Below are 23,795 nucleotides of genomic sequence, written 5' to 3'. Positions count from 1 at the left end.
AAAAGAAGATATTGTTGTATTAACATCCTAAAATGTTGGCTGCTGATCGTAATACATAGTATTCTTTTCTTTTTCACTTTCAGTTTATACTGAACCAGAACAAGTTTGAAAATAACATGATATATTTTGACCCTTTCTTGTGATCCTGAAAGAGGAACAGTGGTGCTGGCCAATTTTGGGTCCCAAGTGTTGATTTGCGAAGACCTTCAAAATCGCATAAATTACAGTCATGCAGCAGAGATGATAACCGTAATACGCAGAGGGAAAACTTTTGTGAATGTGTGTGTGTGTGTGTGTGTGTGTGTGTGTGTGTGAAGGGTTGAGTTTGCTGGTCTCAATTTCATTCATCATTGTTCACTCACCGCAGTCACAAAACGGATCCCTGAAGTTCTTTCATTCCTCGCATTTTTAGTCAAAGGAGAGAACACAACGGCTCAAAAATCTCACGTCATTATCTCCCATACCCATGACCTGCGAACTTTGCACTCTACGGGTCGCGCGGTTTTTCCGTCGCCGTAGAATGCACGAGTTCATTTCACCTTACCTGACATATTATCTAACCTCTCTTATCTTTCTCTCTTGTTATATCTTTCTCTCCCCTCTCTCTCTCTCTCTTTATCTCTCATTCTTTCTCTGCATCTATTTCTCCCCCTCTTTCATTCTGTACCTGTCGATCGTCTTGTCGCTCTCGTGTGCTTCAGTGTATAGCCTCATGTCACGATTTCCGCCACATTTTTTTTTTTCTGCTGTATCAGAAATTCCAATCGCCGGTTGGGTAAATATGCAATATTAGTGGAGCGAGAAAAATCCAAATAGGGGAAGAAAAGCTCATAATAACATCTATTTATCTGCGTGCCTCCCCGCTCATTATCTGATCCACCACTCACCATCTGTGATTTCTGAAGCTGAATCTTGATATGATTATTTCCTCTGTTTCTTCTTTTTGTTTTCTTCCGATTCAACCCACCACCCGATACAGAAGAACGGGAGCATTTATGTTTCTCAGACAAACAATCAGCCGTGGCATTTGTCTTCCAACATGCGGGGGAAACATTTAACACTTTTTTTTTTAGCTGCATGCTAATAATTTCAACTACAGAACGTAACCTTGTGTATTATTGTACATTGTTGTCTATATCGTGACATGTTTCTTTAAGACACATTACCAACAACGTGATTTCTCAAATGTGATGCAAGCGCCATATTTTTCTCTTCTTTTTTTTTTTTTGTCTAGTATCATCATTGGTGACCGATGCTTTTCTTCTCGTAGATTTTTCTTTCTTTGTGTTTTATTCTTTAATTTTTTGCGTTGGTAAGTGATTATCAACTTTGTCAGAGCTTTTTCAATGGCAAGGGAAACCTCAGAATGCACATTTTCCTTCTTTTTCTTGAGATTTTATACAAAATCTCACCTTGCCATTGCTTGCTGTTTGTCTGATAAGTCGACTCGAGCACGGAGCTGAGTTCCTCGTTTGATTGCATTGAACATTTTTTTGACACGATCTAAGATAAACAAAACCAGACTGACATTAAAACACACACACACACACACAACCACGAAACAAATCAGAAATTGGGGTTGGCTCTTAATTAATGTTCATACAATACATGATGAATCTACCTAAGATCATATTCAGCTGCACCTCTTTTATTTCCTGTTTAAGTGCATACCGCTGCTCCTTTGAGATCCCAGTGAATATTTGGGGTTACTGGTAGTGTTTTATTTCCTCTGCTAATAAACATTATTATACTAGTATGCATGTATGAAGTGGGCCATTGAGTCAGCCACAGGGAACTTGTCTGCAAGAATCCAATGTAGTTTCTTGTTAGGGATTGCGTGGTACGCTGTGAGCGTTCCATTGGTGTGCTCGCATCACACATGGAAGCTCGCCTTCATAGAAAGAAAGAGAGAGGAAAAAAACACATGTGAGGGGACACTTTACTAGATGAACGCTTTTTCTTTTCTCAGCGCCAAATTACGGAAGCCGCTTGATCTCTTATAAATGACAGTGAAAGTTACACGGTAAGCTTCGAGAAAATATCGAAGACTTTGCGAAAGAGGTCTTCGGCTATACTCTTAATATCTTCGTGTTTGCGTGCATCCTGACTTGTAGAAGGCTGATTGGCACTCTGCCCACGTGATCCGCACACGACAAATCAAAAAGACGCGGCTAATCGTGCGCGCGCTTGTCGAAAAGATGCCACCAATGTTACTAATTAGAAGCCATCGTTTCGGCATGCACCCCTCTTCTGTTGAGGAAGCAGTTTTGCCAGAATAAAAAGTAAACACGATTCAACAGACACTGCAGTAAAGACAAACACACAGAGACACAGACACACACACACACACCCACAACGTCAAAGCTCTAGATTCAAGTTTACTTGTGAGAAGAGGAAAAAAAATAATGGCCAGCGCACGAACATGATCTTTGGGATGCCCTAATTGAAGTCGCAAGATCAAGTCCGGTTGATCATCTCGAAGTCCTGTCTCGTGAACCAACGGTTACGGTTACCATCATCAATTCCGTCGATTTCAACCACGGCCATTCTCTCACTTCTTCTTGCTTCCCCTGCAGGACACTCGCTGTGTTTTCCCCGCTACGTCAGTATCGTATCACGAGTGAAAGAGATAGAGGGCGAGAGTGACAGGAGGAGGGGGGGGGGGGGAAGGAGAAAAGATGGAAAAAAGAGAGGGAGGTCTGAAGACTTCATTCCTTACCTATACCTAAACCTAAAAGATTGTACTTAAACCACTATTTGAAATAAATCCTACCGGAACTGAGACACAAGGACGGTAAATGGGAAGGAGGCTGGGGTGAGGAAAATACTAGGAAATAATAAAACAAAACTGGTAGGAATTCGGCGCTTCTGTTACGACACACATGAGTTTGCAAAGCATTTTCCCTGTTCTTATTATTTTGATATTATCTCCTCGTCCTTTTTTCTCCTGCTCCTTCTCCGTCTTCTCCCACTTATTCTCCTTCATCTCTCCTTGTGTTTCTACTCATCAGTATTCGTTATCTGGAAGTGAATGGACGGGGCTTACGCTTCTTGTGGGACAATTATTCCCGCGGTTTGCGGGAAAAACAGACGAACGATAATATCACGTGACCAACTTCTGCTCCTGTGCACGGTTTTTGATTGCAACGTGAAGGATAGGTTTGGGCTATGAGAGAAAGATATCAAGATGGAATGAAGAAAGGATTAGACAACCAAGAAAGTAAATGGATAGAAAGAGGGAGAGGGAGAAAGGGCGATCGACAAGGAAAGAGAGACAGACGGACGGACAGACAGAAAGAAGACAGACCAGCTATGGCTAAGAGGATCTTTCATACTAATCCCGCAATCAGCAACAGCAAAAAAAAATGACCGAGCGTTTCGAACGGGGCAGTCGGGGGTGAGACGCGGAGACGAGGCTCTCCGTCTACGCTCTCCCATGCCCACTCGGGACTGCGCGGATAGCCGCTGAGCGAAGAAGCTGCCGCTAAACCACCGTGAGGGTAAGGTGGGACTCGGTCCCAACGGTATTTCCCGGCGATCGTGCTTTCTCGTCTCTCGACCTCTCCTGTCTTCGCTTCATCCTTCTCTATTTTCCTTTCCTAATGTCTTTTTTTTTTCACCCTTAGAGAATTAGTTTCCGCTTCTCATTTGTTTCAACATCACTCACACGAATACGAGGGGTAAAACAAAGAGAAGCAAAACAGCGTTTTGACTAGACAGCTCCTTACCGAGTAGATTGTCATCAATAATGAATATTCTATAATGGTTTTTCATGCTCGGACTGAGAGGGTGACCATTCGTAGCTAATGAAGTGGTAATGCGGCGTCCATTTCATAATATTCCTCCGCTGTCTTCGTTTTGATCTGACATGGTAAGAAACAAACACGTCATCGACGCTCAATTAACACAAAACATGATTCCCTTGAGAAAGACAGACTGCGGATCAGATTCACTCCGACCACAGCAACAGTCTTTTCTATGGCACAAGCATGAATTACAATATTTTAGACAAAACAAGACGAACGCATAAACAAGGTTGCAAAAGTAGGAGAGTTTTACAGTTCCAATAAGGCAGGCTCTTTATAAACTCTGTGGTTACAGTGTCTCGTTCTCATCATCATCTTACGAATCATTTCCGGCGATAAAGTGCTCTGTAGCATAACCTCTTGCAAAGCCATTCTTCTTTGCAACAAATTCACACGATGAATCTTGAATTGAAGTTACCTAAATGTTCTACGAAGCCCCCTTACCCCCCCCCCCGTGTTTTTTTCTCTTCATCAAGATTCCATTTGCATGTTGCGTTTGAGTTAAAGGTGTTTTCCCTCATTTGCATAATTATGCGTAGGGAGGCTCCAACAACGGTGGGTTTGTGGCTGAAAATGCCAGAACCTCCAGGTTACAAGCAGACTATAATCTCGACATTCAGTGCACCAGTTTACTAATGTATTCAAATGTATGCATGTCTCTGCTATTGAGGATTTATAGCAACGTGTTATTCGATTCGCTTGATCCTGCATGCTAAATAATCTTCAATGTTTCCAGCAGGGATCGATTTATCCAATATGAGCTTGTTTTCGCTTTTGCTTCCATGTCAATCAACCTAACGTTTCAGTTGTCAAGCAAACCATTGTTATGACATATCACGGAGAACAAAATTGTTTTCAGCTTAGGTTTTATGGTCAGGCGTAATAACAAGTTTGCAGCAAAGAGAAACCGAAAGTTAGATTTTGCTAAACTTGTTAAATTAACGATACTATCTCTTTTTACGTTTCTTTCTCTGCAACTTGATTGTTCGGTCTTTCTCAAGCGTCCGAGCTATCGGGAAACACGCTCTTGAAGGCTGTGAATAATGTTGGCAAATTTTGTGAACATCATAAACCGTCGACGTGTAAGTTGTGTGTGCATAAACTGGACTACAAGTTTGTACTCTGCGTTGTAACATTCTACAAAATCATGGGTTTGTCACTTCGGTAAAAGCTATTAAAAGAATTCGCATCAAATTAAAAGAGATCAAACATTTTTTTTTGTCGCTATAGCAACATTATCAAAAATTTCTCTCATATTCTTCCCTAGTTCTTGTTTTGGCTCTTGTTCATGTTCTTCTTCTTCTTTTTCTTAAACCAGTTCCTCTTTCATTTTCGTCTTGTTCTTTTTTGCTAAGACTGGTCAGAAACACGTTATTATTATTATTAATATAGGAATAAAGTTAATGTTATTATTATTCATGCTATCATAAAGATCACCATTTTCCAAACAAGATCTGCTTCTTTTTACCTAAGGTCAACGAGAAGGCTTCAGTCTAATGCATTGTGAACCAGCTTTATGTGAAAAAAGTATATAAGAATGAAAATTCGTTAAGGAAACAAAATGCTTAGGTCAACATTTCCCTCAGTTTGTTTCGCAAACCGCAAATATTGTCAAGGCCAGACGCATACACCACAATAGAATAAAGCTTCGAAAACTAGCATCAAGTCAACGATATTCATGTTCGCTCCTGAACCAGCCCCCTTTCCCCCTGTACCCGTCGACCAGAAATCACTCCCCAAATCGCCGGCAACCAGCCCGCGAGATGATTGCCGGTGGGTTATGATACGCCCCAGTGACAGGTGAGTCTATAATGGAAGGAGGACAAATAAACATTCCCGCCAAAATATCAACAAACGGGGCAGCTAAAACCTAATCAGGAATTGCACTTTTTTATTTTTGCACATCATGTACTCTCCCCCTATGCACATCTAGCTCTCCAATCCTTTCAAGCTTTGGCGCGCTGTACCCGGGGTCGCCTCGTATGCCGCGTCACGTAACACCCGGATTACTATACCCAATTACCTAGGATTCATCACTGTTCGTTTCTCCAAAACTCATCGTCGGGGGGGGGGGGGGGGGGGGAGGAGGTGGTGGTGGTGGTGGTGGATCGCGTTGAGTGGTGGGGGGGGGGAGGGAAATATCACTCATACACCATTTCATGCCCAACTAATTTGTGGATATGAGTAGAAAGTATGACAAAAAAAGTCGATGAGATGGAGAGAGAGAAAGAGAAAGACGGCGCGAACGTGATGTTCCGGATGAGAGCTGTGTAAATTGTACGTCGCACAACTTCACTTGTCGCACGTAATCTTCGAAAAAACAAACTCAGGTAAATAGCGATTCATCTAAGACAGTGCAAAAATTCGTAGGCTGGGGGTCTTTTGTGTGCGTATAATATTGTAATCTGTGTGCGTGGATGTGTGCAAGTGTGTGTAAGAGTGTGTATTTATTTACATTTACACATTTTCAATAAATATGCATAGATAGATAGATAGATAGATAGATAGATAGATAGATAGATAGATAGATAGATAGATAGATAGATAGACAGGTAGACAGACAGATACGCCTGAACATTTATGTAGTCAAATATGTATGCGTTTATATCCAAACATAATGTACAGAATACTTCAACACACAGGCAGAGAAATGGAGGGAAAATTAAAAATGTTCTCGTCAATGATACAGAGGTTCCATAGTAGAACTTGAAATGTACACGGCTGGCAAGTATCGGTAAAGAGTAAATCTACCTTCTCTATTATGTGTTTTCATACTGAAGTTAGAATATTCGTCAAAACATGCTTCTCTTCTTGAATTATAAGAAGTAACGAGTGGACTCCATTTTTTTCAAGCATGTATGTGGTGTGGTTTAGACTTCGGGGCTGCGATTTCGGAGTTCTTCGGGGATTTTGGGGAAAACGCCCAAATCTCCCAAGTGGAAAACACGGATGGGATAACATATCGTGATTAGCCGCATCGAGTTTCGACAAGTTTCCAATCTCCCTCGCCATCAACGCCCGGGAGCGAGGCGTAATCTGGAAAAATACGACACTGCGCTGATTTGACTTTTCTCTTTCTTTCTTTTGTTTTTCTTACTCGTGGAGGGAGGGGGCGGTAAAGGACGCTGGAAGATATTAAGTTGAATAAATCAGAAATTATATATAGGAAAGACGGAATAATTTTGATTATTCAACTTAATATCTTCCAGCGTCCTTTACCGCCCCCTCCTCCACGAGTAGAACAAACAAAGAAAGAAAGAGAAGAAAATTGTATTACCGTGTATTTTTATTCGGAAAGACATTCACTACGATTAGTAAGGAGATTGTTCCGAAAACAGGTCATTCGTACATGGGAAGTTTCAGTATTGCACACAATGTTCTCACTAGTTTGTTAGGTATCCTTTGTGTTGGCTATTCATTAACCCACCCCCCCCCCCGCTAGTTTATATTGTAGATCATATTTGTAAACAAACTTTTCATAAGTCCTTTGAACCCTACGTACAAGAAGATCAGTTATAGTAAAGATATTGCAGGGCAGAGAGAGACAGAGAGACAGAGTGACAGAAGGATGAAAAACGAAGAAAAAGAAGAAAAAATAACTATGAAGTAAAAGAAGAAGATGAAGATGTTAATGAAAAGAAAAAGAAAAAGAATATGATGACATGAGGATGGGCAATGGTACTATAAAGAGCATACATGAATTTGGCAAATGCAGAAATAGGTCAATTGTCGTGGAAGTGGTAATAACCTTCATAAATGACGAGTATGAAAATGGTAGCACTAACAGTGGAAGTCAAAACACGTTTATGCTGGCAGGAGATGAAATGTTTTGTTATTGCTATTTTTGCTGTAGCCGTAGTATCCAAATGAGTGATAATAGTGGCAATAAATATCTATTATTTACCGATTTCAAGATTATAACGACAATGCTTCAAGGTCAAATCTTTTGGGACAATACGACCACTCATGTAATTCATTATTCAAAAAGAGCTCATGAACAGGATAGTAAATATTAGCAATCAAGACACTAAAGGTGTTGGACGAATCCCGTGCATAATGTTAACCACTTTGAGAAGAAATCGCAGTCATTTTTTTAAGTGCGTTAATGGACACGCTGCACGACAGATGTCCCTCCTTAACTCTTCAACTGCCATGAATAACCAGTTTGCGTGCGATATCGATGGTATTTTGATCCGATGATCCTTAGAAGGTTAAAGGAGACCAGAATGGTGGAAGAATTGCTCAACGCTCCATACAGGTCTTGAGATACCGGCATGATCACGTGGTTTCGAGCAGGAACCCCTTCCCCCCCCCCCATCTCTCTCTTTTCTTTTCTTTTCTTTTCTGTCAATCATTCATCAGCACCATAGCTGAGTGGCTAATCCATATTTTACACGTTTGGCTGATTGCAAATTACCCACAGAAGGTTGGCTGCTAAATGGGTGTGGTAAGCAAGAACGCCTAAGTGGTCCACACCCTAGGGAATTCAAGGGAATTCACAATTCCCCCGCCCCTACCTTCTTCAAATGAGGTAGAGTAAATTGATTGCGCCAATACAATATTCTACGACCAATTGGTTGCCTAATCACCTAACAGCAAATAAGATAACGATCGTTGCAACAGATCGCTGTAACAGACGTTGGAGGTAAAAAAAAAAAAAGACACTTCGAAAGTCACCAAGACCATGGAAGGTCCAACCAGCAAGCAGCAAACGCATACACGTCTTTATCACTTTTGTTTAGACTTCGCTAGTACCAGAACAATCAGCCAGAGCTCCTTGCCAGTAAATAGTTCAATTAGATAATTAAAGCCATAAAGGTATTATATTTAAAAAAAAATAGATATCATAATAATCAAAATAGGAGACGGAAATCAAGGTGACATGAAAGAGAAGATAGCACCTGATCGGATCACGAAGAGGATAGATCATCCGAGATTGAAGAGCGCACAGGCAGACAAAAACATATTATAAAAACGTGCAATGACACGAATGTTCCAACATATACAAAACAATAGCAACAACAACAATCAAAACGGTCGACAAGGAAGCGACAAAAACAAACAAACAAAACAAACAAACAAACAAACAAACAAACACCCACCCGTACGCGCGCCTCTGTGAGGTTGCACCAGGCCGAGATCTCCTCTCGCGTGGACAGGTCCGGGTAGCGGTTCCGCGAGAAGTTCGCCTCGAGCTCCTGCAGCTGCTGGCTGGTGAAGTGCGTCCGCTGTCGGCGCTGTCGCTTCTTCTTGTCGCCGCCCTGCTCGTTGCCGGAATCGTCGCAGTCGCCGTCGTCCGGGCTCGTCTTGGAGAGGGCTGGAATGCAACGAGGGAGAAGGTTGGACATGGTGGTTGGGATAAATCTGGCGAAAAGCAATTGTTTTCAATAATGGTGTGTGTCCTCGTCATTGATTCTTCGTGAACATCCTCATCTATGTAGCAGCACCATGAATATGTCGCCTTATGTTCTCACACTAGCAATTTTAACCACCAAAACACACCTACGTTTAAGCGATACTTATGACTAAATGGCAATGATTTCAGTTCGGTTGGATTCATGAAATGATTCCTCATAAAAATTGATCGAGTTGCGTCCTACGCATGTCGCCGGTAAATCTCCTGCCATTATGGCATGACGTGCGTCTGTGGATGTGAACATAATCATAAAAATGTTCCTGGTTTCGGCTCTGTTCTGTTCACTTTTTTGCATAAATTATTTCACTGCAGCTAACGACAAGTAACACTCGGACAAGTACTACGCATTGGTTTGCCACACGCAAAAAAAAGAGGGAAAAATACGCCAACCTTCAACCTATTTAAAATGCCTCTTGTCCTCTTGTCTTATACTGTCTCAGCAGGACTTGTCACGCAATAAACCTTCAAGTACAAAAAAGTGTTTCATTGGAATTCTGCCTCATTTTGAATCAGTCAGTATTTTTGCTGGAAGGTCATATTCCATTATCACCTCTGCTTCTCCTCTCTCTCTCTTTCTTTCGTTTATTCTTTGTATTCGATTATTAAGTTACATCGATAAAATACAGGGAGTACGAGCGTTGGTGTTAAACGTGTTGTTATTATGTCTCGTTATCTCCCGATCAATCTCAACCATTGCTGAAAAAAAAGTTCCCTTGTCAAAGGAAACTCTTCAGCATTCTGACATGGATTTTATTATCTCTCCCGTACTTGCTCGTTCCAAAAGTGAATGAAATGTGTTGACATTGGGTGTCAGACTAAATGTTCACGACAGACTATAGAAAAAACACGTCATTTGAAATTGCAGACTGCAACGTTATATATAGTTATTCCTAGCCAAGGTGAAAGGTTCAAATGACATTTCCGCGTTGGCTCAGTTGCGGTTAATGAACGTTCATTTCTAGGAAGAATAATGTTTTTGAAAACAATAGAATACTATACGGTCTGTAGAGATAAACCAACACACAAACAAACTGATATATTTTGTTTTTATTACTTTTTTTTTTCAGTTTCCCAACACTAATAAAACTAAAAATGAACTCATTATTTTATAGCCTTACCACAGAGTGATATCAAAGATAGCCGTTCCAATCTGAAGAAAGACGGGAACATTAATGTGTGAGATGGTAAATCATTTAATCCGTGATTTTGTTTAAGGGCATATGTGATAATTACACCTCTAGAAAAACAAACAAAAATTATGACCAGAAAATATTCCTCAAAGGCAATCGGTCAAGGGAATGTGGATTACAGTCAGCCGATTGTTACGAGAAAGTTCTACAAAGTCAATTATTAAAAGTTTGATACTCTCTAGGATTATCTCAATATAAGACTCGGTGCCAGTGGATATAACATTCAGTGACTGATAACATTTCTTGTTTATCATCTCCAAGGCAGGCATTATAAAGATCACGTGTCTTTCGTGAAAACGTGAAATCGTGCTCATCATGTCTTTGTCTCGCATACAACAACCGAGGTGCGCTCCGCACGCGACTTTACCGCCACGTGATATTTCGGACAATACTCTCACTCCGGTGTACGTTATAACACTGCCAGTGATGTCGATGACTTGTTTGGCATGAAAGGAAAGCAGCCTTGCTTACTGCCGTGGTCGAGAAAGGACTAATAATAATAATACCAGATTACATACCGACTATCAAAATGTCCCAAACTTTATATACTCTTTTCTTTCGCTCAGATGGTCAACGTTCTCTTGGCTGTGTCACTGCGTCAACGTAACAAAGAGATAGATAGATAGATATATAGATAGATAGATAGATAGATAGATAGATAGATAGATAGATAGATAGATAGATAGATAGATAGATATGAATAGATAAATGGATGGATGGATAGATAGACGGATGGATGAGTAGATGGATAGGTAGATGGATGGATGGATGGATAGATAGATAGATAGATAGATAGATAGATAGATAGATAGATAGATAGACAGGCAGATAGATGGATAGATAGACACAGGCAGACGGACTAGCAGACAGAGAGATCAATAGATCATCATGTACTGATGAATTGAACTATAGGAAGATGCCTACACATGAAAAATCGCAATACTGATACTACAAGGTGTAGTATCTACTTTATGTATACATTTCTTTTGTTTGTCTGTCAAAACTAAGGTAACTGAGTAAAAAAAGAACAACAGCAACAGGCAATGCCAGGGAATAATCTTGTGCGTGACTTTCGTTACAACGAAACGTTTTTACGTTGTGGCTAGCAGAATCAGTCATAAAACTTTTTTTTTTTTTTTTTTTTACTTCTCACAGCCAATATATAATTTCTTATCAAAGCACTGGTGAAATTAATATATTTTTCTTGGAAATGAAAAAAAAACCCTAGATGACATGAAAAAAAAAATAAATGGTCATTGCATTTGTAAAACTTCTTTCTACAGTCGAGGGAAAGCTGCTTTAACTCTCCCCTGTCCTACCAGTACTTCTAAATCATGGGGGTGCTATACTGGTCGGAAATGAGTGTAAAGCTGTTGATATTTCCATATATCACTCGAAATTACAGTATGCCCTTCCTTTCTGTAATCAGGGATCTATCTCCGCTAATTTGTTATGATTTGGTAGTCACTCGGCAGATATGGATGGAAAAAAAGATAACATTTACACATTCCATTTTAATAACGGAATACAGAATTTCGGGAGGATTATCGTAAAGAAATTTCCAGGGCTTCCCCAGAGTGTTCACCAAGCCCTAAATTTTGCATATAGATTGGAATATGCTTTCACTTATATACCTTCAGCAGATATAAGGAGCTGAGAGGTACTTATTCTCAATCTTTATATTCATTTTTTTTTTTGAAGGCCGAAGGGAATTCACCATTTGTTTTTGATCGGCAACGTGAAAGCCAAATAGAATATTTCGAGGATCTGCAAAGATTTGGAAAGATGAAGGGGAAAAATCCAGGCAGTGAATAAAAAGTACATACACGCACACACACACACACACACACACAAACACACACACACACACACACATACTAGACCAAACAACAGTAACAACAAACAATATAATGAATATCAAGGGAACCGTTATAATCTATAATTTCAGGGGTATCAGATTCACTATCACTTTGATAAGAAATATTTTGCTGTGTATATAATAGTATAAAAAAAAGGAAATCATTATTTTTTCACTGATTCTGCTTACCATAACGTAAAAACTAACATAGCCCCATCCATAGTATCGATATTCTGTGGTGATTTCATCAAGTACTATACGATCAGAAGTTCTGGGAAAATGACAAGACAACAATAGAAGTCTATGACTTTTTTTTTCTTACCATGAATATTTCCCGACGTCAAAGAAGTTCAGCCGATTATGAGAAAATAAAGATCACAAATTTTTCAGATAGGGACAAATGGAATAAACGTTTCAGTCTTAACATCTATTTGAGGATACTGTATAGCGAGCCGACATACTAGCGAATCCTGCGGGTGGATGGCCTCGTTCGATACGTAACAATACTTTATTCATCATTTCAAATCGGTTGAACCTACCTATACTAGTCTAGTGACATCAGTAAAAATGTTTACGTACAATGTGAATGGCATTCTGAGTTTGTGGTTCTGAAAAAGGTTGGAGAGACAACAGTTTATTAGAGTGACCGAGTTACAGAAGGGAGTAAGAGCAGGAAACGTGACATACGAGCAAAGTCAGACAAAAAGGGGGTAACTCCGTCGAGTCATCCACAAGGCCTAGTGTATCCATGGCCGCATCAAGGTTATGAAGTAATCAGGGAGCATTGAAAACGGGCAAGCGGGCGAGAGAGGTCGGTCTGTAGAGACAGAGGCACATGCACACCTGACGGACGCCTTGAAAAACACATTAAGCCTTTCATTACCACTTGCAAGTGTACCGTATTTGATGTCAATGGCACTCACGGAGGAGTGGCCTCAGTGGGTTAATCGAGGTTTCTTCGCCATGAGGCTGAGGTCTTTCTGATACTCTGACGCTCGTGAGACCAATTATGTCAGCATGTCATTGACATCTTGTGCTCTTAAAGGGGAAGGCTAGTAACTGATCAGTGGGAATCAGTGGGAATGTTGGGGATGATTGTTCCAATCCTTGAGGGATTCATTTAAGAGTACATTATATATCCATTGTTGTGTGAAAATTATTTGCTTCAGAATGGTCTCATATTCAAGTAATGTGCAGTTTAATGTTTCCATAGCATGCCTGTACAGTGACGATACATTAAACTGCACATTACTTGAATATGAGACCATTCTGAAGCAAATAATTTTCACACAACAATAGATATATAATGTACTCTTAAATGAATCCCACACGGATTGGAACAATCATCCCCCAGCATCCCCACTGATTCCCACTGATCAGTTACTAGCCATCCCCTTTAAAGTATCTGACTGAACTGACAAAGGTAAAGGAGAATGAAGCCCAATGTAGATTGAGGAAATGCAGCAATACCAATATAACACATCAGAGAAGTTTGAGGAAAATGTCAAAAAGTAATTGCTGGATGAGAAGACTGCAACATTTTGTGACGTCACACATGGACAACAATAAGAATAAAACATTTTTCGGAAAATCTACATATTTTCATTTTTCTAGCATAATGAAAAATAGCTTGACTTAACTCTTTCAGAAAGCAGGGGAATGATACCCTTTACATAATATCAGTAACAAATAGAGGAGACGTGTACTTTTAATGAAAAATGAAAATTTTGTTCAATTCTCATGATATATCGTTGTCCTGCAGTGACGTCACGAACTGTAGTAGTCTTCTCATCCAGAGATGGCTGCACCGAAACTTTCAAAATTGATAACTTTTCAACATAATAACTATTGTCCGGTTTTCTTCACACTTTGCTGATGTGTCCTACCAATATTTCAACATTCACTCAAGCCACATGTATTTTGGGGTCTTTTTTCTCCATTTAACCTGAGCAAAAAAAAAAAAAAAAAAAAAAAATGACATAGCTACCTCTGATTACGTTCACAATCAGTGTAAATACAAATGACATTAATCATAAACATAGTATTAAAATCGAAGATTAGCACCTAGTTTTGTAGGCTCAGCTCATTATGATACGGTGTCCATTTCAATCTAATTTGATTATCACGGATATGGTGTGACAATCTGAAATACAAGATGCTTAAAACGTATCACCGTACAGAATGGAAATTATTCGAAAACGTGTCTCTTCCAATTTGTTTAAAAGTTATTTATGTGCATGTGTATTATTATTAGAATGTGTGTGTGTTTGCACTATGCATCAAAGTGAATGAATTCAATATTCAATGACAAAAACGAACACACTCATATTATGTCAATACACTATATAACATGGAGAGAGCAAACAAGAGAATACAATAATGGTTAAGATTTGTTTAGCTTGAATCAGAACAAAGATGGACTATTTTCTCTGGCATCGAACATTCTTGAAGAAAAGAAAAAAAAAAAGAATCAATCGTGGATAGGTCATGTCAAGTCGTCTTTGAGGTCGATAATTCGTTGAGTTCCCTCATTATCCGGTCATCGACAAAACTTTTACAAAAGGAGGAGGACTATAAATGGACTCACTCTCAACCGATCCCCCACCACCGTTAAAGAAAGATTGATTTTTTGTTCGTTATGTATAATTTTCTCTCCCAGCACTGAGCTGTAGATATCAGCTATAAGAGTCCTTGTCACTCTCCGTTGCACATGATTAAAAACTGGGTAATAACCGGAATACGATTAGCCTGTAAAAGCACGCCCCACACAAAGGTTTCTGCCCATTATGTTCCTTAGCATAATCTCCCCAGTGGATTTGTTTTGTAACACTAGACAATGATTATATTTTCTGTTTAAGCCTACCAACTTCCTTGTGTATGTATTTTCTGTTTGTTTCTTTTATCTATTTTCCTGTCACTCATTCAGTGCAAACAGTTTCTGGCATTTTTTTTAAGTTGATATTTTACTAGCTTTCCAAGTCCACCTAAGGATGTTACATACGACTATTCTGTTCTATTCTATGTTGTTTTTTATTTGAATTTCGTTCGATATCAACATCATATTATTCAAGATGAAATGAAAACAAAGAAAACTAGACAGCTATAAACTCTTGTGTTCATTTGTCTTGTGCTGCTCGATTACATTTTTTTTTTCAACATGGAGAGAAATAGTGCAAATTGTGATTTTACAGACGCACACTCACACATAATGTGTAGATGTATCAAAATGGTTTATAGATGAGCATGTGTGTGTGTGTGTGTGTGTTTGTGTGAGACTGAACTACACAATAAAAGGCAAATCTACTAGTATTATTTTATGTGTGTGTTCATACCGCGTCTTATAGTCGAATATAACGTCTTGACCTATCAAATCAAGGACGAAATTAGACAGTCAGTTTCTTGATTCTTCTACGCCACATTCCTCCATCTGAGAGGGAGAAAGGGAGAGGAATGAGCCACTTGTGGAACAAATCGCATTCTGATTGTCATCCTATTGAGAGAAGGAGAAAGTGGAAGATGAAGGGAGGGAGAGAAGAGGTACATCAGGAAGTGATACAAATGGCAGAATAAATATCTGGGCGCTGGTGCCGAGTGTTTTATGCCCCGGCCCTTCTCGAGTCTTGAGTTTCAGGGGACCATTAATACTCTTCGGAAAGGCTTCACCTCCGATGCGGCTTTCCTTCCGCGTCGAGATGCGACGTTTTAAGTACCAATCCACTTGACAGGTCGAGTGTCGTTTATGTACACACTTACACACAAGACGAGAGCTAATGTGGAAGTCGAAAATGCTGGGAGTCGGGTTCCCCGCCTCGCGCGTGGGGTCCGGAGGCGTATGGCGCGGAGACGAGAACAGGGGAAGCGGTGTGGCAGGCGACGTAGCGGAGGCGGGATCGTCGGGTGCCGACGAGCCGTCACTAGCCGTCTGGCGCTGAGCGCAAGGACCGTGTGTATCGCAGAATGTATAGGTGGGGAGTTTGTTTACCCACTTCAAGCGCTGTCGTTCGTTTGCGACTCTTTCAATTTCGTTATGCTCAATGATCCGTTCCTTCCATTATCTAAGAACTGTGTCACTGCATAACTTTAGATCACCAAGACACCCCTTCGGATTTTATGCACCCAAGATTTCCTGACTAAGCTATTTCTTTCTCCTTTTTTTCTCATCTTCATCTAGCATCAACATATCTATCTTCCTCCAGCTTATCTATCTCCTTATTGTTATTTTTCTTTTTTTTTCATAATTATCTACTTTTACCTATAGTTTCTCATTATTTCTCTTAAAATATGTCATATTGTGAAACCAAAGCCACAACAATGTAGACCTATATACCAGCAAAATGAGCTTCAAGTTAGAATCAATATTATTCACGATCAAACTTGATAAATTTTGATTTGATTTGATTCGAATATGTTTTGATTTCGATTCTATAGTTCCACGTGTATTTTTTTTTTCATCGTAAATTAATTTTCTCCATACTACAGCAATTTTTGAATTGGTAAACTCAGCTCTCTTCCCAGGATTTTGTAATCCATTCCTCATTGAATATTACATACTTCACTGTTAAATTCGAAAGTTTCAAAAACTTAGGAAGAAGAATCGTCGTTTGAATAAATTGCAATTTGGCCAAGACGTACTTTGATGGTTATGTAAGATAATCTCTCTTTCGACCATATAAAGAAGAACTCTACGATAGGGTTTTCCTGATCGGACTCAAAATGACCCGTAGCCAAGTAATTATCGGGGGGTAGTCGTTTAAAGCCGCTTCAGAATCCGAAATGTCGGCAACCCAGCGCTGCAGACGACAACCCGTAATCTTTAATTAAGACCGCGGGAAATGGATGGGAATAAGTGCGGTCACGAACGGGCGAGGGAGCGGTCGCTGGTAGCTCTTATAAATGGTAAAGTCGCAAAATATTGTTCATCGACCTCTCGCCCCCTAATGCCGGGGATCAGCGGTCAAAAAAATCATGCCACTCCCGACCGTTTTGACTGCCATCACAATGTCATGCAATCCCATTTCTCACTTGTACTAAAATAATAGATTTAGGGCAGCACCAGCCTCTCGCCAAGCCTCAATCGCCCTGGAAGGATCTGGTCATACTTGACTCTGACGACACAACAAAACAAATCAAAACAAACAAAAACAAACAAACAAAAATATTGGCCTGGTCTGAGTTTAAGCTCTTCCTTTTCAGCCATGTGGGATTTTTGTGTTTGTTTGTTTATGTGTGCGCGCGTGTGTGGGTGTGTTTGAAAGTGTTTGCTTTACATGTTTGCCAAGTAGCAGAGGAGACGACAGAATCGTAGAGATATGACTCATATCATAAGCGAGACATTAGCTGAACGTAATTCCCGTATTTTTAGTACGCTGATAGTCGGCAGAGGTAGCCTGACCTAAATTCGTCAAATCTTGCCCAGCCGACTTGAAAGATAGTATCTGTATCCACGCCCCGTCACCTTGAACGGAGGGCCGTGGGCCCGCTGTCACGAGGAGAGCGCAGGTTGGAAGGGATACTCGCATTCATTAATTGCAGTACCCTATCATTGAATTTTAAGTGGGATAGCTGCACTTGTTTGAATTTGAAGCTCTTGATTTAAGCTGAGTATTAATTGCTCCTGTTCTCATTATATTCTTAATCTAAAGTTTCATATTATGATACTTCAAGCACTCCAATTGCAGATGACTTTTTCTTCAGTTTCTTATTTTGTACAATAGCAATCGAAATTTTGATTCGCCATCAATAGTCATCATAATCATTATCATTTACCAAGGGAATTAAATGAGTGCTTTACTTCTAACAATCTAAGGAATGAAACTATAACATTGACGTTAGCATGAAATTGTCATTCCTATAGTACTTATGATAGTAGTGACAGCGACATCGATATTGACACTGATACCACTGCTGACATCGTGTTGATATAGTAGTGATAACGAATTGTCATGATTAAAATCGCATAATGATAATTTATTCCCATAGATGATGATAACTCTTGAAAAGGTGCGTCTTTTTATATTATCCTGATGGTATCTAAAGTTTTCGACTTGCTGATAGGGGTACTAAGTAGTTGAAAGATGATTCCATTAGTGCTATAAATAGTGGCCACTCGCAGAATTGATTACTGCAGACATGATTATTAGGGTGTAATTTTTTTGTTGTTGTTTGTTCCGTTTCAACTGGTTAAAAGTGTCCTTGACGACATCACAAGCAACGGCAAAGTGATATCTAAGTTAGACTTTGCTATGACATATTTTAACCAACATTGTCATCCCCTGTACAAATGTGTTTTGTAAGTAAATGTAGGTCAGAGTTGCGATTTTACAAATATATTTTTACAGGTAGTGACATTTGATTTTTTTTTTTAAACTATCATAGCACGCATTCACCCCTCTTATTGATAATCTCTTTTTTTTTTCATTCGAATTAGTCTTGCAACAAAAGAATTAACCGTAGTATAACCTGAGGATAAACATGATTGTCTTATTTGTAATTTTGAGTAAAAACAAAACAAAAAAGCTTCGCAGTAATGTAGTTTCACTGCAACGTATAGCATCGACTGCAACGTCGAAATGTTCGTGTAATTATGGCTCGAGAACCACTAACAGCCAAACGAGGAATATTGTTAGCCCCATAAATGACATATTCAAATAAACCAATATTTGGAGCTGTTTTATGGCCTCGTAAACAAGGAAGAGAGAAGGGAGTTAACGACCAAATGTAGGCCGATTGAGAACGGATCCAGGGAACTAATGATAAAAAGACGCCGTGCTCGTGGTTGGAAATGGATAAGTCAGGATAAATGTGCTGCAAACCGACGGTAAAATATAATTATATTACACATTTTATTTCCTTCATTTGTCCTTGGTTGGACAACATTACAGACAATGAATCCATAATGATCGCTTCAGCCAATCACTGGTTAATGAAAACAGCTTTACACGGGCTGCATACGATCTGGCGGCACTACATTGCCACGACGATTATTAACTCATTGCGATCGCTTATCGATCACTCGATTATGTCACCGATTGTGTAATCCTACATGAGACGAGTGACGATATAAATAACCGACAAAGGCCAAGCCCCGGATGTTTTGGTCCTCTAATGTTCGATTTGTTAAAATAGATCAATTTGATAGCGTCTCATATCTTGAGTGGGGATGTGCTCCCCTTGACCATTGACATATTATACTGTACGGTAATTTGTTTGCTAGTTCTTCTTCTTCTTCTTCTTCTTCTTATCATTATTATTATTATTATTATTATTATTATTATTGTGATTATTATTATTATTATTATTATTATTATTGTGATTATTATTATTATTATTATTATTATTATTATTATTATTATTATTATTATTATTATTATTATTATCATTATTATTATTATCATTATTATTATTAGTAGTATTAGTATTAGTATTATTATCATTATTATTATTATTATTATTATTATCATTATTACCATTAATACTATATGCCCATTATGTAGCCGCTATTATGAAAAAACAAAAACAAATGGTATTTGATATTGCAACTATATGAGTTTGCATGGAAGAGATTAAAAGATTATTTAGTTCAGCTGTCGGTTGACCTCGATTATGTATGTTGTTTCTGTTATTTGCTTTTCATAAAAATTATGGCACTTAGAGTCCTGTCTATTTGAACAACCCAAGCATTGATTCAACAGTAATAATATGTAACGCCGATTTGCATTACTTCAATTCAGTTTCAATTCAAATGATTTTATTTCCATATAAAGTAATACAAAGTAATATGCATAACGCTTACATGAGTGCATAACATCAAAAGGAACTTTCAATCACGTAATTTTCAAGAAAACATGAATACAATTATCATAATGATATCAACTCTGGTTTGAATAAATAAACAAGTAAGCAATACAATCTTAATTCATAACTTTACATGGAAAAGAGGAATTATCATATAAAGTATAAAGCGCTCTGTTTGTACGTGAGTGTGTGTATGTGTGTGTGTGTGTGCGTATACGTATGTGTGTTTCGTGTCGATTGTCACCTAAAGTTAGTGTATAGAATAAACAGAAAAAAAGTGTATATTCATAACTGTGTGATCTCAAATGACTTAGTCAAATCCTGATACGTACGGTATGTCTTGTGTGTGTGTGTGTGTGTGTGTTGCACTATTATACGACGATTACTTTGAACACAACATGTTTGTGTGTGTGCGTGTTGGTGTGTTAGTGTTACTTCGTGTCTTGTTGCCTAGTGCAAGTCTCATGTGTAGTATCAGTGTGAAGCAAACTGTACTCATATCTCAAATGATTTCAGTCGGATCCCGATTTCGTAGGACACATGTCATATTTGTGTGTATGTGTGCGTGCGTGTGCGTTTTATTTGATATTTGGGACTCTAATCACTTATGTTGGTGTAAACGTGTGCTCAAAGCCACGTGATTACTTATTGATTTTTCCCTGACTAAGGGCTACCACGTATACAGTTTGTGAGACTCGTCCCTTATAATATAGTCATACATTGCTATTATTGCACGTGTGATAGGAATCACGTTCCAGCTATTTTGCGATGTGCGCGTGTCATATCCACCATTTTCATGGCTATAAATCACACACGGACACACAGACACACACAGACAGACAGACAGACACACACACACACACACACACTGTGTGTGTGAGGGAGGGAGATGAGAGAGAACAGAAAGCATTGTGTGCAATCAGCTTAAGCCAACAGAGCACTCTAATAGGTGAAAAACAAACACAAAAACACTACCTTTCGCAAGGAAAAGTGCGTGCCTCTTTTGAAACTGAGGAAAAATCCTGATCAAGTCGTGCTATTGCTGACATTGTTGCTAGAGGCCAAAATAAAGACAACAACAACTGCGAACTGTCCCCAAAGAGGAATTTCACTCTCGTCCACACACGTGACCGCCGCATAGTCACGTCACGTGACACTCGCCAATTTCTAGGTCACCTACACTTGTGTAGGTTGTCTCACCATGCAGGAATTTGTGTTACGAATGGAATTGTTTGCAACTCAAAGCGATCTAGTAAGAATCAAACATCTTTATTGTGCCTTCTTCTCAGACGGAGGCTAATGTAGGTACCTCTATAAAGCCATAATATTGTCATGCTCGGCAACGTGCATAATTTATGAAAACACCGATCAGCTGCTCCGCTTCCTAAACGATTCATTGTGAGAGTGGTGCACATGGCAACCGATTTTTGTTTTTGTTGTTGTTGACTTTTTTTCTGTCAACTGTACGTTGCACGTTTCCAAATGAGAAGCGAGGCGATTGAGGCAAGGACAAGCGCCACTTTGCGTTGTCAGCCAATAAGCCAACATCCTGTTTTTTTATTTCTACCTGAGCTGATGTCACATACATGTGAATGCAATTACTACTACTTTTCTGGAATCTCTCTCCTTTCTTTTATTTTTCTTTATAGTTACGTCTAGTCATTGTGTTATGTTGATAAAGCTACAATATTGACGAAATGATACAAACAGATTCACAAGCAGATGTGCATGAAAGCTCTTTACATGAATGCAGATCAAAATAATGTTTTAAGTAGAATGTAAAAATAGTAGTCTTGATTTATCAAGAGCTTCTATTCTTTACCACGTCAAGCTCACTTCACTACAGTTTAACTCTAATCGTTCTTATTTTACGTTACAGACGGAATTAGTACCTGTGTAAGCTCGAACGCCAACCAACAAAATAGCAACAACAATACATATTTTACAATTTCCTTCAGCAAGGAAGAATTTTATCGATATTTCGTCACGTGTATAGGAAGAACAGCTATGGTCTATAAGGATTTGAGAAGAAAGTAGGTCTTCAAATAATTTAAACCGTCAACGTAGACTATGCAACCTTTAAAGTTGACACACGCGTGATCGCGGCGGAACACTGGCTAAAATATTCGCCACATCTGGCCCGCTAGCTTGATTAGCTGAACCCTTGCCTCCTGAATATTAAACCCTCACAGAAAAAAAAAAAAAACAGTATGGAAATCACTGCATAGTTCTCACCACCTGTTCGGTTCAATCTGTACAAAGAATGGTGATACCTGAGTATGGCTTTTACTGACACAAAAAAAAAAATGTGGTACCAAGCTCAACTTGAAGATGGCTAGTGGTATTGAAAAGGTAGCATGTCAATTAACAGAGGTGGGAGGAATTTGCAGTTTTTGCTTACCTGTTTTGTCGGAATGCGTGTGATCGTTTGGTGGAGAGCGAGCATGATTGTGTGCTGGCTGGCTGCCGTGGTGGCCGGGGCGCTGGCCCGCGACGTTCCCTATGCCCGCCGATACTCGAGCCGACTCGTTCGCTACCAAGTCTTCTAGCGTGGAGAGCGGTCCGTGCAGGGTATTCATGTTCGCCAGTCAATTATCGTAGATAATTACAAAGCAAGAGAACAACCATGCGGCGTTCGTAAAACTTAAAGAGTATTAGACTATAAAAACCAGATTTTGCCACAGCAGGTATGACAAGGATTTTTTTTTTCTCCCCTTCAAAGTTCGTTGCCAAAGGGGGCGAGAGCTAAGCCCAAGCTTTGCCGTATGTGTCACCGCCGGTTTACCGGGTGGGCAAATCCCCTTGATTGTGTTCCGGTAGCTCGCGGGAGAAAAAATTCACATTAAGAAAAAAATATGTGCCCCCTCCTGATGTAGATGGGCTGATTCGTGAGCGACAATCCCCAAGCTCAAGTAGCGGATCACCGCAAGGGATCAAGCGGGATGGTGGCGGGTTAGGACGCTCCGAGCTGCCGGCGGAGGGAAAATATTCGGCCGAAAATCTACGGAATGTATAAGTGACTACACGAGAAGGGAGAGAGGAAAAAATAATCGGCGAGAGATGTCAACGTTGCTACTCAAGACCTGATCGTCCCTTGGAGGTGTTGGAGAGAGAAACGTCCGATCATTTGTTTGCAAGTCGGCTTAATACTCGGTTGATAATATATCACCCGTTCGAGAGGGAGATTGGCGGCGGGAGTGACTCCAAAAAAACTTCGCGAGAGGCATTCTCATGAACGAGGGGGGATATGATAGAAAACATTCACTTTGGGTTTAGCTTTTCTCGCTCCCCTAGAGCCCCCCGATTGGTAGAGCCACTCAACCAAAGTACTCATCTGTGACGTCACAATGTAAGCGTGAGCTGCGGCGGCTCTGCCGGCGCTCCGGTGGGTTACAAGGGGGCGCATGGACAATTCAAGCCCCGTGTGTGTGTATCGTGTCGGACGGAGCGAGACGTGAGGGAAATGACACACGTAACATACAGCGTGCTAGATTTTTTTTTTCCCCTACTTTTTTTTTTCTTTTCACCCCATCCCCAAACACTTCCTCTCCCTTCTTCCATCTCCTCGTTTTCCATTTTACTCTGCCTCACTTTGCCCCCCGCCCTTCCTCCTAGTCCTCTGTCTATTTTTCTTCTCATCCCTATCCTGTAACTACTACTACTTCTACTACTACTTCTTTTACGTGTCATCTTTTCGCTGTCAGTCGGTTGTCAGCAGAGAAGAACCAAAG

General features: G+C 39.7%; 1 protein-coding gene across 1 annotated transcript in view; it reads right to left on the bottom strand.

The window, feature by feature from the left end:
• Positions 1-22,787, bottom strand: part of LOC140228864 (pituitary homeobox 3-like) — a 34,390-nt gene extending 11,603 nt beyond the window's left edge. The window contains exons 1-2 of the mRNA XM_072309134.1: positions 22,466-22,787; positions 8,909-9,123 (exon numbers count right to left, since the gene is read on the bottom strand). Of these exons, the coding sequence (XP_072165235.1) occupies positions 8,909-9,123; positions 22,466-22,643 (393 nt within the window). The 5' untranslated portion in view covers positions 22,644-22,787. The remainder of the gene's footprint in view (positions 1-8,908; positions 9,124-22,465) is intronic.
• Between the last annotated feature and the right edge of the window lie 1,008 nt (positions 22,788-23,795).

The sequence above is a fragment of the Diadema setosum genome, chromosome 5 (genome assembly GCF_964275005.1).
Source record: "Diadema setosum chromosome 5, eeDiaSeto1, whole genome shotgun sequence".
In the NCBI taxonomy this organism is placed as follows: Eukaryota; Metazoa; Echinodermata; class Echinoidea; order Diadematoida; family Diadematidae; genus Diadema; species Diadema setosum.
Note: the sequence above shows the minus strand (reverse complement) of the source record. Positions and strands in the feature narration are given on the sequence as shown.